The sequence below is a fragment of the Corythoichthys intestinalis genome, chromosome 7 (assembly GCF_030265065.1).
Source record: "Corythoichthys intestinalis isolate RoL2023-P3 chromosome 7, ASM3026506v1, whole genome shotgun sequence".
Lineage (NCBI taxonomy): Eukaryota > Metazoa > Chordata > Actinopteri > Syngnathiformes > Syngnathidae > Corythoichthys > Corythoichthys intestinalis.
The window spans coordinates 7,051,617-7,067,628 of record NC_080401.1 but is presented as its reverse complement, the minus strand read 5'-3'; the positions used below and the strand labels follow the sequence as shown (position 1 = coordinate 7,067,628).

Genomic DNA, 16,012 nt, shown 5'->3' with positions numbered 1-16,012 from the left:
GGGGCCATATTGGACCAAAAAACTAAAAACAAATGTCTGTAGCTGCAAAAAATTAAGTCTTATAAATAAGGCAACACATGCTGTATGCATCAATATTAGCCTACTATCAAAATGACTAAGTTGGCTACAAATACATAACGAGCCTTCATGATTAAATTTTCATTTCTCTTGCAGTGCATCCTATAGAACAGTGGTCCCCAACCTTTTTGGACCACGGTCTGTTGTAATGTGGGCCTCTTTTTTCACGGACCAGCAATGTGTGGCAGAAAATGACAGTAAATATAAAATATCACATTAAGTGCAGGGAAAATGTAACTCACCATTCGCTGAATCAACCTTTTTTAATCGCGGCCTTTCCTAAAACATGATGGCAAATATCTTTGGTCGCAGGCATAATTTCTTCTCCAATCATGAAAGGTTTCTTGGCTTTGGCAATATGGTTTGTCGCGAGGTATGATGCCCTAAGTGCATTTGTGCAGTTTTTTTTTTTTAGCTTTTAGCCACATATTATGGAGGATGAAATTGGTTGTAGACTCTTCTTCCGGCTCAGCAGGTGGCCTTTTCCATGAAAAAAGCTGTCCAAAATGTCCCCGCCCGCAGCACAACATCAACAGCAGCTAATGTTACTGTTTACATTGTGCAATTGTCAAAGGTGGGTAGAAGAGGTGGGAATCTTGGGGCACCTAACGATTCGATTCCGATTCAGAGGCTTCGATTCGATTATAAATCAATTATGGATGCCCCCCCCCTTTTTTTTTTTTTTTTTTTTTTTTTAATGTTTTGTACATTAGTTCCTAAATTGTTCAAAAATCCCCTCAGGCTAAACCAAACTACTATTTCAGTATCAAGTTAACAGTTAATGTTGTGAATCAACCGTTAAAGTTGTTATTCCATAATTTCCTTCCTGTCTACCTTCGACATGTCAAAGTTTTAAAACTGGTGCATCATTTAAAGATAAATTCAAGTCAAGATTTTGCCGATTTAGAAATGTTTTAGATAAAAAGTTAATTAGGTTCGCTTCTAGAGAAGTCTACTGCTTTAAGATGGCGGCTGTTTACTAACGCCGGCAAGTCTGTCATTTCACATCTAGTTCTCTATACATGTTCTAATGCTGCCGTCGTCTGTCATTCTGCATCTGGCTCTACATATATGTGATATCTACCTTAGCCATATGTTTGTAGCAACTAGCAACTGGGCGTTGTTTGCAGCGGCTGTCGGCCGCAGTCAGGTATTATTGTTTTTTTATCTAGCAGCATGAGTTGAACATGATGTTTACTCTCTGTCCGTTCCTCATAGCGTCCCGAAGACTGTGCTGTCTGTGTTTTAGTTCCGCTTCTCGTATAATTCAATAATCGGAATTTGGATGTTTGTTAATCGTTCTCGAATCTAAGAATTGGAAATTTTGCACGCCTCTAGTGGGTAGAGTAGCCAAAAATTGTACTCAAGTAAGAGTAGGGTTACTTCAAACTAATATTACTCAAGTAAAAGTAGAAGTAGTTATCTAAAAAAATGTACAAGTGAAAAAGTCTCCAGTTAAAAGAATACTCAACTATTGAGTAACATTGAGAGTAACTGCTTTTTTTTTTTTTTATTTATTTATTTTGTTTTTTGAAACAGTGGTATGTTTTTTCTCTCAGCACAAACTTATCTATATGAACTATTTTTATAATGATACTGTACAATATCCCATTACATAAATGCAAAAAAAAAAAAAAAAATCCCGACGAGACAGAAAAAAAAGACAAAAATGAAGCATTATTTGCCCAAAGAGCGTTAGTGCCTTCTAGTGGAGAAAATAGTTCCTAGTTTGAATAGTGAATAATTCCCTCATAGTTACTGTTATGAAATTAAAAGGATCATATCTCCGGTTTTCCGTGGTCAATCAGTGCCAAATAAATAACGTGAGAGAGGTTTAAATCTGTGCTTTCGATTCATGTTGAGGGCAGCGCTCTATGTAAAATGCTTCATTTGTTATGGTGCTTTAAAGATGCGTGATTGAACAGGCTTGCGTGATCATAGAATGGCAAGCTTGTGTCTGATTGGTGTAATGGAGTGTGGTTATTGTTGCGATGTCTGGTTGGTGAAATTGGTAGAGCTACTCTTGGCATCGCTGGTAAAAAAAAAAAAAAAATCTATTACATAGGATTAAGAGGAAAAATTTAACTACTCTTGTGTAGCCCAAAGTAGCGGAATAAGAGTAGTGTTTTTTTCTTTATAAATGTACTCAAGTAAAAAGTATGGCTCAGTAAAACTACTCTAAGAATTGCATTTTTCTCAAAAAGTTACCCAAGTAAATGTAACGGGGTACATGTAATGCGTTACAACCCACCTCTGACAATTGTACGATGCATTGTGCAAACATCCCAGTAATGGGGGCCAACCAGGAGACGGCGATGTACACAAATCTCTACTCGAATTTGTCAATAGAGTAGACAGACATTTTGATGTCATAAGTCATAAGTCAGTTTTATTGTCATGTTCTTCATTTGAGGTCATACAAGAAAACGAAATTGTGTTTCTCTCTCTATCCCTATGAAAGACATATAAGACAGGACTAACATAAGTGAGACATACATAGTACATACACTGGAACACAAACATGACTAGTAACAACAATAATAATAATAAAGTCATGTAGTGACAGTGAAAAGGCACAGGCCAGATTGCAGTTGTTAACAAATGATTTATTATTTCTTTGCGGCTCGGTAGCAAATGCGCCACAGACTGCCACCGGTCCCCACCATGGTAGGGGATCACTCCTATAGAGAATGACGCACCCCGTGACTACTCTGTTGTACGATGCTGCCACAAATGTCCTCCTACAGCCATATTAAAACAAAAAAATATATTTCCCTCCACAGTCCTTTTCCATTTTCAAACATTTTTTAAAACGCTGAACGCCGGGTTAGGGGGAGTAGCTGAACAGTACACGTCAGAGAAGGGGAGGATCTATGCTCAGAAGGCGGAGCTATGTAGGACTGAGCGTTTCAGCGACTCCCACTGGCAGAAAGAATGCATTTGACGATTTCTTAACATATGTGAATGGTTTCAGAAAACCTTCCAGATGTGTTTTGAATGAGGGAATGACCACATAACATGAAAAAATGCTAAAAACAAGTCTGTGTTTCATGACACTCCTCTTTAAGCCTTCTGTCACGATAGATATGAATTCAATATACAGTAATTAGAGCTGTATTGATCTCGAGCATTGTTGTAACAAAGGTCAAAGTACTTCATTCTCTTCAAGGCTTAATAACAAAATAAAATTGTGAGACTGAAATGTTCGACTATGAACGAGTCATCTGCTTGTTTTATTGTTTGGAATCACTTGTCTGCAAGTTAAAATGTCATGTGGCTGTCAGAAATTCCATCTCTTGAGTACAATAATAGCCTAAATATAGGAATGATTGAAATATTGAGTAAACAAAGCCTCAACGAGATAGGAATCAATATAAATAATTCCTTTGTTGACACTTTACTGTGACATTAAACTCTCATGGGGAATGAAAGTGTGGGTTTGTGCTCGTCTGTGTGTCTTGCACTGCTCGGAGCTGCACAATGTCAATATTTGGGATCATTTAATTTGAAAGAGAGTCACAACAGTAAATGTTACAGGACTTGTGGCAGTCATGCATTTAAAATGATGTCTCCAATGGCAATTTTTACTTTGTTCTTGGCCTCTGAACACAACAATACCAAAGCAAAAATAGAGCATACCGTATTTTTTGGACTTCACAGTCGCAGTTTTTCTTAATATTTTGGCAGAGGGTGCGTATTATACTCTGGAGCGACTTATGTGTGATTATTTACAGTCGGGTCGGGCCGACTTCTCTCTCGCTATCTTTTTTTTTTTAATAAATATATATTTATATATTTATACTAAAACGATGTATGGATGTTAAATAAAATAAATAATTTGGATAAAATAAAAAGGCGCTGTGCATGCCTGCGCACGTGAACGCAGTGGCCACGCTCTCTTTTCAGTCTTCCCCTCCGCGAGCATCCTGGTATTTCCTTTTCAATATGGAGCAACTATAGGAGTGATAAACAAACTAAAGACAGGGGTACTGAAAAGCAAACAACTGCGGTAGGAGTTGGATATGGATTCAAATTGATAGTTGATAATACGGCAACCTGTGTCGGCTTCGCTGATTATAAACAAATGTGGAACTTTGGTCTCATACGAGAAATATATTTAACAAACTTTCCCAGCGTTATTTCATTGTGTAAATGCATTTATCATAAAAATATGTAGACTATTTAAACATTGAGAAAACTTGCGTTTTTTTTCTGCCTACTCAAGGAGATTAAAATAAATGTCAAATCCACTATCCGCCTGTTAGAACAGACACGACAATTTAAAAGATATAAATGTTTATTGGATATCCATCTTACGGTCTTGCTTAACAGCGAGAATTCGTTACAAAATTGTATAAGTTGCCAAACATCGACATCCAGGCGTTACTAGTAACTAGTCCCATTCAAATCTGTATGCTAGTGTTTGCTATTTCTTTTGTTGCCTCTCTTGTCACAGTCTTTTGTCTTTGTTTTCACGGCTCTCTGTAGGTAAAGGAGGCTGCTGTGTAAATTTTAATTGGAAGTCATCACAGTGACAAATTATTATATGGCCTCATATCTGACGATATGGAAATTGATCCACAAAATGGCAAGCGTCCCGTGTCTAGTACCTATTTTTGATTTTATGCTTTTTGCTTTAAACACAGGAGTAACAGCAGCTGTCTTATCATTATCAGAATGTGTGGAATAGAAACTGAATGTTATAACATATAGTCGGCCCATTGACTCAAAAAAAAAAAAAAAAAATATATATATATATATATGTATATATATATATATATATATATATATATATATATATATATATATATATATATATATATATATATATATATATATATATATATGCGTAATGTCTTCTTTTTCTGCATTTACAAATTACCAGAGATCCACAGTTAAAACTAGCAATATTTATTCTTAATATTTCACAAGGTGTTCACCGTTGTTTTAAGAAAAGTATTTTGTTTTGTTTTTTTCAGTTTGAACAGTACTAGACATTTTTAATACAGTATATGTGTACTGTTTTCATAATGACTTTAGTCAACCTAGCATGTGTGCTTTTGGGATTGGAAAAAACTATTGTTGTGATTTTTGGGGGGTTTGCGATATATTGCGATATTATATTGTGATAAAACTAGAAGAATTTTCACAAGAAAACTTGAATAAGTCTGCTTGGGATAGGCCTGAAACGATATTAGAAATCATTAACACTGCAATTAGGGATGGGAATCGAAATCCGATTCCAATTTCGAACCGGTTCCTACTGTTTCGAGGCCTCGACATCACAATGAAAAAGCCTTAACGATCCCTTTAACGATTCCTAAAGATGCATATTGTGTCATCACGTGACATGACGTGTCATAAATCAGCGATGATTAGCCGCTAATACAGTAATAACACAAACGGTTAGCATGCGTTCGCTAGCATTAGCACTTCGTTCAAACCACTACACAACTGGAATTAAGTGTTCGATCGTGAGTGGAAACACACAACAATAACACAAGATGTTACATACAGACGTTGCCTCTGTAGATATTTTACAAACATTAACAAAGAGTGTAGGCTCGTAGCAGTGATTCCCTCTCTCACTAACTCGCTCACTCGCTTGGATGCTTTGTAGCTGCACTTCTTCTTCGCGTGAGAGCACGCTCTTCTTCACGTGAACGCGTTCTTCTTCGTGTGAGGAAGCGCAAGGGCGCCCCCACTTGAGCATTAAAGCACCATAAAAACTAAAAGGCATGCATTTCAATATAGTGGTAAAGAATACACTTTAACACATATTGCCAAGGGCAGAACAACGACCTATATGGCAATATATACCAATATTTTTTATTTCTATTAGAAAAATGTTTCAGTAAAATGTTACACATTCTTGTGTATTTGCCACTTATTGCCACAGTTAATACTTACAAAATGAATGAGTTGGCACAGCACACTTCAGACTGGGCCCGTGGTCAAATTTCATCCGGCCCCCAGCCTCTGTCATAAAATCAATAACATCTGGCCCACACACAGACTTAATACATTGGTCAGCAGTACTGCAACCAGCATATGAAGTAGCTTACACACGAAATGCTGCTCCTCATTTACCCACTAAAAGGCAGCAGCACTTTAACCCTTTATTGGCAAATGTATCACATTTGATACACCTAAAATTTCATGATTTTTAAGTCTAATTTAGAATTTTGGTCTTTTCTTTTTGGAAAAAAAAATGATGGATGCAAGTCAACACATGCATCTGCAGGTTCCATTAGAAAAAAACAAGATATAGCATGGGTTATAGGTATTAGAGCGCTTATTACACATATTCATTTTGACTTTTCTTTTCACAAATTTGAAAAAAGGTTTCATTAGGACCTTGTTTTTCAAATTTTGGGATTCTCTGATAATTGCTTCATGTTGCAGGTATTTAAGGGCTAAGCAACATTACTCCGTGTGACCCTCTACTTCCAATTTTCTAAAATGGCACTCAATCAACAACAAACAATCAACAAAAAAAAGTTGACTGTGACGGCCGACGCTTCAAGGATAAGTGGAAATTGGACTAATTTCTTCACTAAAATACACAACAACTGTGTTTTGCCTCATTTGCAAAGAGACAGTTGCTGTTTTTAAAGATTTCAATGTGAGACGATATTACCAAACAAGACACGCTGACATGTATGACGAGATTACAGCAAAGATAAGCAGCGAGAAATTGAAGCAACTTGAAGCTAGTTTAATTTCACAGCAGTAGTATTTAGCAAGAGCCCGAGAGCTGAAAGAGAACGCCGCCAAGGCTAGTTGCGAGATTGTTGAAATTATTCATTAAAAAAATAATAAAGCAAATGTGACACACTGAATGGCTTGCTAAATTTTGCTTAAATATATTGTTCTACGTAAAGGACGTCAGCCAAGATCGGCCCCCCACATTTTTACCACGCCAAATCTGGCCCCCTTTGCAAAAAGTTTGGACACCCTTGTCGTAGAGCTACTGAGGCTTCTCAGCCCAGAGCAAAGCTACAAACCTGTCAATCATCATGAATGTTAAGTACCAAACGCCAGCTGCACTGGTGACCAAAAAAAAAAAAAGGTTTAGGCGAACTGCCTAGCATGAGGGAGGGTGAGAGGCTGTGGCTTTGTGTCCTGGTATACCAGACTCACCGCTGTTCCAGCGATTGAGTCTGGCGACCGTCCGAAGGATCAAATTCCGAGGGCGGAGCAAGCCACAGCAAACAGACAGCAGAGTGGACCAATCAGCGACGGGCAGACGTGACGTTATTAAAGCGACTGGTAATTAGCATGAGTGGAGAATGGAGAAGTTTATTCAACATGGCTAGCGCGAGCCATGTTGACTGTTGTCAGTGAGTTGTTTCGATGTGTTTTTGGTAATTTAAACTGGTTTTACCGTGGATTGGAACATAATCTCGGCTCTCCCGTTCGCCATCTGTGTTGTTGTGGAGACGACTTTCAGCGCGCAAGAGTGACGTTACTCGTTAAGAACACGTCACGCAAATAAACGAATCTGATTGGACGATTGATTTTGTACTTGCTCGAGAAGCCGTTAATGGGCTGGGTCCCAGACTATTTCTCATAGTGTTAGAAAAATACAGTGAGAATAGTCTGGCTGTGCCAGGCAAGTGGCTTTGTACGCGCATGAAGCAGAAAAACATGAATATTTTTTTTTAATTAAAAAACAGAACCTGGTCAAATCACAACATGTCGAAGCACATCAGGCAGATTAATTTTGTGTGGATTGACGAGGAGGTAGGGCTGTTGCTTAATGTAATGATAGACTACAAAGCAAGAAAGGCATTAGAAAGCGGAAACTGGTAGTCCTAGACTTGTTTTCTTACACTGTCAGACTGTCCGCGTGCACTGAGGCCATCAGTAACTTCACCCCTATCACTGACAAATCTATTGGACCATTATCGCTACCTGCTGTTCTAGAGTACGTAAGTCAAACTACTTTTGCGTTGTCAACTTTTTCGAATGAGACGACGAAGGAGCTTTTTCAAGATTTCCGCTCTGGGAGGCATTTTCAAATTTTTAGCCCTCCAAAACTCTGTCGCCGTGTAAACGATAGGGCTCTCGAGAAAAGTTTTTGTTTTGTCACCCAATTGCCATTGTTCTGTTACAGCCGCTGAGAAAACTGTGATAAACATTGTTTTAAGATTATTATCAGGAATCCTAATGGTTTATTGTTGTTATTTTTGTTTTTAATATAGAAAAAGGAGTGGATGTGGGATGAAAATAAAATGATGGTGATGCAGGACCCCATTTACAGGTAAGATCCCAAAATACAGTTTATGTTCTAGATACATTTATTGAGCATTGGAAATTTCACTGCATTTTCTGACCCTAGTTCAAGTTCATATTGAGATGTAAAGAATCAGCTAGATAAACAGCATTTGCAAAATGGTGTCTTCATGTTCTATCTGGATAAATAAATGTAGGAACTAAATCAGAGAATCAGAATGTTTGCCCTGAAGCGGCTTTCTTCCTTTTGCTGATATTTACACAGTTATAATTGCCATGAACAGGAGAACAGACTCACATTGCATCAGATTCATGCATGATATGGTACTTCTTATCTTGTTTTTATCTGCTTGTTTATTTGGTACGTGCACTTCATGAGAAGAGGTTAAAAGCACGAGTTATTTTGTATATATTTTGCGAATCGCCACAATTAAAACTGACCTCACTAACTGACAACTACAGTAATTAATTATTAATTAATCAAACAATGCCTGTCTCCATTTTATTTGTGTTGGTTAAATTGAGCTTGTCAGTCTCTGTATCATGTATTTTCATTCATAAATTTGTCCTTGCAGATCTTAAATTACAGTATTTCTGTTTGAATGATATCAGTCGGTTGCTTATTATATATTATATTATATTATATTATTATTATATATTATAATATTATATCTATCCCTGACTCCTTGACTCATATCTCTATTAACGTGTAGGTTTTTGCAAGCATTGATGGGCCAAATGGTATTAGATGCCAAATACTGATGATAAAATGTCACGTCAAATAAATTAGGCCCACTCTATTTGGTCCCTTGATTCATTGATTTTCTTTGGCTATTACCCTCTGCTTTTGTTACATTAGCCAGAGAACAGGACTTGCGGTCGATTGTCTTCGTGCTTCAATGTTTCTGATGAGCCATTTCACCATCAGCCCTTTGACACCTATTCAGGCGCTCATGTGCGATCAAGGGACTATTTCATTTGCAACCCTTAACTCAAGGTTAGGGATGTTTGTAAAACTATTCCATTGAAGTTGGGATGTTGTAGTAAACACTAAGCCTTTCGCAATATGCAATTCTTTAATAAGTGAATTTAGCGCACGGTAAATAAAAATGAGGGCGGCTTTTCTCGCTGCATGTGAGCGAATTAATATTTGTGCGAGTGTGTGTTTGCGTGTGCTGTGTGCACTTGGCACACGTGCGTGTTAATGAGACTCTAGTTCCTTTCTTTCACAGATGTTTATTGGTAATCAACATGTCGTATATTTAAAGTATAGACATACAAAATAAGGAAACACATCTAGATTAAACATTGTAAGATGTTAACACTGCTACATTAAGGCTAATGGAAAAAAGACTGTTCTAACCTCTCTAGCCTGCTATAAAACATTGGCAGTCTTCTCCAAAACACAATATTGCAGTTAAAAGGTGACACATCAAACATGAAAACTTGCTGGTTTACAGCATTTCCAAACGATGTGAAAAAAGAAAAAAATCTCTTATGACACCACATGCATGACGAAAAGAGAAGTGCACTTTTTTTTTTTTAACGGAGTGTAACGCTTAAGGTTCGCGGCTCAGCGAAGTACCTCCGGTGAACATTTCAAAATAAAAGCACGCCATATTAACATTTAAATAAAGATCTCACTTCAACTTAAGCCGGAACGATATATCATTTAAACATCGCCATCGCGATGTGCGCATGCGCAATAGTCCCATTGCAAGGACGTGTGATAGTTTTTTGTTTTCTTTTTAATCCACAAACTTCTGTTCTGCTTCATGCGCTCGCACAGTCTCCCTCCCTCCCTCCTTCTCCTGGCTCTTTATTCCTTAGTCACTGTGGCACTTGCGTATTAAGGTTAACGATGTTGACAGATGATTGATTAATCTTGCCAGAGAAACGGACTTCACATGCGCCGCATACGTCAATCATCGTTTAATAGTTGCTGCGCAGTGACGTGCACGCCAGAATGAATGTGTGTGTGGGGGGTGTCTGTGTGTGTGTGTGGAGATGTTCGAGGTAGCCAGACATGTTGTGTCGTGGCAATAAACGCCAGAAGTGATCTTGAGTTTGTAATTTCTACATGTCACTCCAGGAGTCACAGCCAAGATAGGTAAACAGAAGCATTTAATAAAGCCAAGCATTTTTCTACTACTTTACTTTATTCTCGTTTAAAAATGATTCGGTGGGACAGCTATGTTTAAAACGGTTCATAATTATTTCATTTGAAGTGCTTAAAAACCATTTATTAATATATGTATATGGCGGAAAACACTCCAGTGACTTGAAGTTCCGGTCTGAGACCCAAATATGGCCAAATTTCAAAATTGTCCGATATGCACGTGTGCATCATTGGACAGCTTAAAATCTCAATTGTCTGGGGGAGGAAAATTTTTGACATATACTTGGCATATAGACATATTGTTCTATCAAACACAACAGTTCTTTTGGCTTAAAATACAGCAGTTTATTTTAAAGAGGGGTGCAAGAGCAGAAACTTCTTTTTCAGTCTTGTCTGTGTTTTCCGCCATATACATTTTTTAAAATCATACTTTGGGGAAAAAAGTGAAAAAGCCTGTCTTATATTTATCTCTTTCCAATGCTAAATCTGAACACATACATTAAACACACCCCCCAAAAATTTCTTGGGGTCGCTTTGCGGTTTTTCCCTTACACTGTGGTCATGGTGAATCATCCAAAAGTCTTTCCAAACAGCTATTCAAGTCATTGAGTGAAAATTTGTTTTAAAAATATATATATTTTTTTTTTATCCATCATCCAGTAAGCCACAGAATTTTTCATGCTCTTTTCTGCACTACAGGTAGTCCCCGGGCTACGGACGAGTTACGTTCCTAATACAAGTAAATTGGAATTAATCCTTACCCCTGAATACACCTATATCTCAAAATAACTAAAATCTCAAAATAACCATCCAAAACTATCCATGTAATATAAGTCATCTTGATAATATAAAGTAAAAAGTAGTATCCCGACTGGCAACAAAATGGCGGATGAGAAACTGTTAAGCAACATAAGAAAAAAAAAAAAAAAAAAAACTGGAGACAAAATGGCGGACAAATCAAAAATCACGTTAAGTCGGGTACGTCGTAAACCGGGGACTATGTAAGTAAATATGTCATTTTTAACTGGATCGTCAACTAATTGAAAAATTTACAGCATCAACAGATTAATTAATGATTAAGATAATAATTTGTTGCAGCATGGTCCACAGGTTTCGCAATGGTCAAGATATTACATAGGATGAATCTGACATCTTGCGTCAAACGGGCGTACACACTGTAAGTGAATGAAGCCCAATGTTTTCCCCTGGTAACTAACAAACTAACTATCGTAAACATAATGAGCAGGCATGTATTTCTTAATTTCTCCTACCATCTGCTCTGTGCTGGGTTCTTGACTGATGGCTATTAGTGTGGCAAATTGTCAAAGAACTAATGACTGATGACAGGCATGAAGGGTTTGACCGTTGGTGCTGGAACTTTTTCCCCTTGATTGACAGAGCATATGGAAACAATCCATAACAACACAAAAGCTCTCCAGCTTTTTTTTGCCTGGTCCAAGTTCTAGATGGCCTTTGTCCGACCTTCAAAATTACAATGCTGAAGACAGAAAAGGGTAAAAATTTGGACCTGTAGTTTTGTTCTGTAATATGGGCTGCTTGCTCGGATTCTTGGACACTGTAGCACAGGTTGCAAGTCCATTGTCCAAACTGACTACTCTCTTCATTAACAGAATCCTTGTCCCTGGATTTCTCTTGCCTCGCTTCATCCTTTATGGTGATGTGCGTCAGCCTTACTGATGTGCCTTGTTTGAATGAAACACAAACGTCACACTGACCTTTTCATTGAATACATACAGGATTCTCTATTCTGAAAGGGAACCACGGATAGAAAGACTTGTAGTTCTTAAAAGATCAACGTTATTATGAGTTAAAATAATCTGATATTAAAACCCCTCTTGATGTTTTTGTTTTATACAATTTGTAAAATTAGTTTGACTAGTAGGTCGCCATTGATGTTGACATCGCAGGGCGGTGACATCACTGGGTTACGCTGCCAGGCTTCTAGATTATGACTCTAGTGACTTAAACATGTTATCTGTTCATCCCTTTCAATTTGAACCAAAGAGGGACATTAATGAGCATGACAGCACTGTCCATATTTCACAAAACGAGCAGCAAAAGCAAAATGAACAGGATGAGATGAGACGAGAGTAGGACAAAACTGGTGCTCTGCCAAAATGTGCTACACCGGCGAAACGTCCTACAAGAGGCTAATTTGACACCCATAGTTCTACTGTGCACTTTCGGCTTGTTTTGTTTTGATGCATACAGACAGAACATACTAAATATGCCTTAAGAAAGTCCTTAAACATAGTAATATCAAATAAGTGTGGTTTAAATATGCTACGTGACTAATGTGGTCAACAGACCAACAATCTGCTTTAAGCTACCACAAGAAAACACAATGCTTTAAAGCAGGGGTCTCCAAACCAGTCCTCGAGGGCCACTGTGGGTCCTTGTTTCTGTTCATACCAATCAAGCACAGACCTTTTAACCAGTGTGGTTTGTACTAAAGCAAGCAGCACCTGACTGCACTTAACTGATTAGACCTATAAAACACCAGATTGGTGAAAAGGTGTGGTCTTGTTTTGTTGTAGAGGAATCCTGCATCCACTGCGGCCCTATGTGGAGTAGTTTGGAGACCACTGCTTTAAAGTATGAGTGGGAAACACATTCAAAAAGTATTTTGAGCCAATGAAAAGACTCAATAAAAACACAAATACTGAGTACTCGCTGCTTTCAACTGATGTGCTCGTGTTGGACGTCTCGCCGTGTAGGAAAGAATTGCAGAACATCGGGAGTGGTCGTCTAGTGAAAGCGACAAACTATGTCATCACCCCGAGCGTCTATTGTGTGCGTAAAACATGGTGCTCTCCATAGGACAAAATATGTACTAGATATTATTGATTTTTAAATCAATGGCAATATTTTATGTGTTTCTAACAACATATTTTAGTAAAAGAGAACAATTGTGTCTTTTTAGAGCTTACAAGTTTTTTTGCCCAAGGTTCCTTTTAATTAGTCAGACACATACATGTCTAATATTTCAAGAAAGAAAATAAATAAACACAGATAATTAGACAGCAGTCTGACCGGAGAAGAATGGGCTCTACGGCAACTAATAACCCCCCCATTTATAAAGTTAGAAAGATCTACTACATTCCGTCTATTTTTAAACACAGGCAATGAGGGTGACAATGTATTCAGGTAGATAATTTCTTGGATTAATAACTCTGAAACTAAAAAAGGTTTTCCTCCAGTCTAGACCACATTTCTTCTTGGTGAGTTTTCATGTGTTTGTCCTGGTTTCTGAAACCTGTGCCCAATTAAAGAATTAAAAAAAAAACAAAAGCAATATCTACCAAATCGTTCATGATCTTATATACCATGTGAAGTCAAACCATAATCACCTAGCTTTACAGTATCTTTAGTTTATACACTCCGGCAATTCTTTTAGCCCCGGTAATTGACGTGTCTATCGTCGCTAGACAGATTTCATACTTGAGTTGAAGTCTTTCTAGATTTGAAATTGCAAAATAAAAAGCACACCATTTGCTTTGCCGTTTTCGTAATTGCAGCAATATGGCTGGAAACTTTAAATTATAATAAACCATAATACCCAAATCCCCAATTTCTTTGACAAAAACTATAAACTCTCCATGAATTTCGTTCCACCTTCTTGGATTATTATGTCCTACAGCCTATGCCCTTCAGCAAAATCGCATTACTGAGCTGCCATTGCAACGAGAGTGCCGTGTTTGACCTGCGACAAAATGGAACTTGTAGATTGGGCATTGAGTTCTATAGATAAAATATTTTCTACGATGAGACCGACACCAAGTCAACACCTTCACGTCTGGTTATGTGGAGGATGCCTGGGGAAAATGGAGGCCGTTATGCCTAACGTCTCTCTAGATAGAGGACGTCGAGGACCTCTTCATCTTCGGCTCTCTGATGGCTCTTGCCTTCCTGTTGCTTCTGGGTGCCCTCTGGGTTCGCTGATTCTCGATGAGGATGAAGAATCAACTCAACGAGATATTGGAGGTTGCTCGTCACAACGTTGACAAATTGTCACAGGTGACGAAGGAACAAGCAGTGCTAAGTGACGCCGCTGCTCAACTGGTCACAAAAATCAACGCGGAGCTACGTGATCATGAGAGACTCGCTCGAGCAAACCGGGCAAGGGAGGATGATGACTAATCTTCTGAAGCGGATACAGCAGACGCGAGCCTCCATAGCACCCCAGGCCTTCCCTCCCTTCACCTACTTGGACATCAACTGATACAATGAACTCACTCAAATCGACAATATGTGAAAATCCATGGCAATCAATGACTTTTGAACGAAATGTGTAAGATTATGACTGGACTGATACACAATATGCTGTTTGTGCGTCCCGGGTTAATGAGGGACAGGTTTCAATAAGCATCTGCTTTTCCCGTCTTTCCTTGTCTGTCTTCGTCTTTCCTTCGGGTAAAATTCCACACTCTGAAACTGTCAATGATTTTGATGATGATGACAATGACAATAAATTCATTCATTCATTCCTAGATATAAGCTTTAGCTGGAATATCTCTGACCAATAAAATAATTTTTTTTTTTTAAAAACTCAAGATCATTTACTGTAAGATCCTTCTCATCACTCTAAATTCATGATAATTTTGAATAGTCAGCAAAGAGCTTTACATCGCAATGTTCCACAATGGTTGGTAGGGAAACAATTAAAGTGGAAAAAAAGAATAGGACCAAGTTTACCACCCAGAGGAACCTCGGACTTAATAAATATATATATATCTATATCTCCCTGCTGCAACTGAAGGGGCTGAACTACCTGAAGGCAACGTAACAGATGTGTAGGACAGCTACAAGTACCTGGGGATCCCACAGGCAAATGTAAACCATGAGGAAGAAACTAGAAGGTCTGCCACAACCAAATACCTACAGAGGGTGAGGCAGGTCCTCGAGAGTCAGCTGAATGGCAAGAATAAGATCCAGGCCATTAACAGCTATGCCCTACCAGTAATCAGATACCCTGCTGGCATTGTATGCTGGCCACTGGAGGAGATGCAGGCTACCGACATCAAGACAAGGAAGCTCCTTACAATGCACGGAGGGTTTCACCCTAAGTCCAGCATCCTGAGGCTCTACACAAAGCGGAAAGAGGGAGGCCGAAGACTAGTGAACATCAGAGCCACGATCCAGGAGGAAACTACATCCCTCCAAGAGTACATCATGAAAATGGCCCCCAGTGATGACCTGCTCGGTGAATGCCTCAGGTAACAGAAGCCCAATAAGGAGGAGGACCCTGAGGAGCTATCATGGATGGACAAGCCCCTGCATGGTGTGTACCACCGACAAATTGAGGAGGTAGCTGACATCGGAAAAACATACCAGTGGCTGGAAAACGCCGGACTGAAAGACAACACCGAGGCTCTGATCATGGCAGCACAAGAACAGGCCCTTAACAAAAGAGCAATAGAGGCTGGGGTTTATCACACCAGACAGGACCCCAGGTGCAGGCTATGCAAAGAGGCCCCTGAGACAGTCCAGCGCATCACAGCAGGGTGTAAGATGCTAGCAGGCAAGGCATACATGGAACGACATAACCAGGTAGCA

The 16,012-nt window shown here is 38.7% G+C and overlaps 1 protein-coding gene across 5 annotated transcripts in view; it reads left to right on the top strand.

The window, feature by feature from the left end:
- The window catches only part of LOC130918728 (carboxyl-terminal PDZ ligand of neuronal nitric oxide synthase protein-like), a 216,019-nt gene that overhangs the window by 67,489 nt on the left and 132,518 nt on the right, over positions 1-16,012 (top strand). For all 5 annotated transcript variants that reach the window (XM_057840699.1, XM_057840698.1, XM_057840700.1 and 2 more), the window contains one exon: positions 8,286-8,344. In XM_057840699.1, coding sequence (XP_057696682.1) covers positions 8,286-8,344 — 59 coding nt within the window. The remainder of the gene's footprint in view (positions 1-8,285; positions 8,345-16,012) is intronic.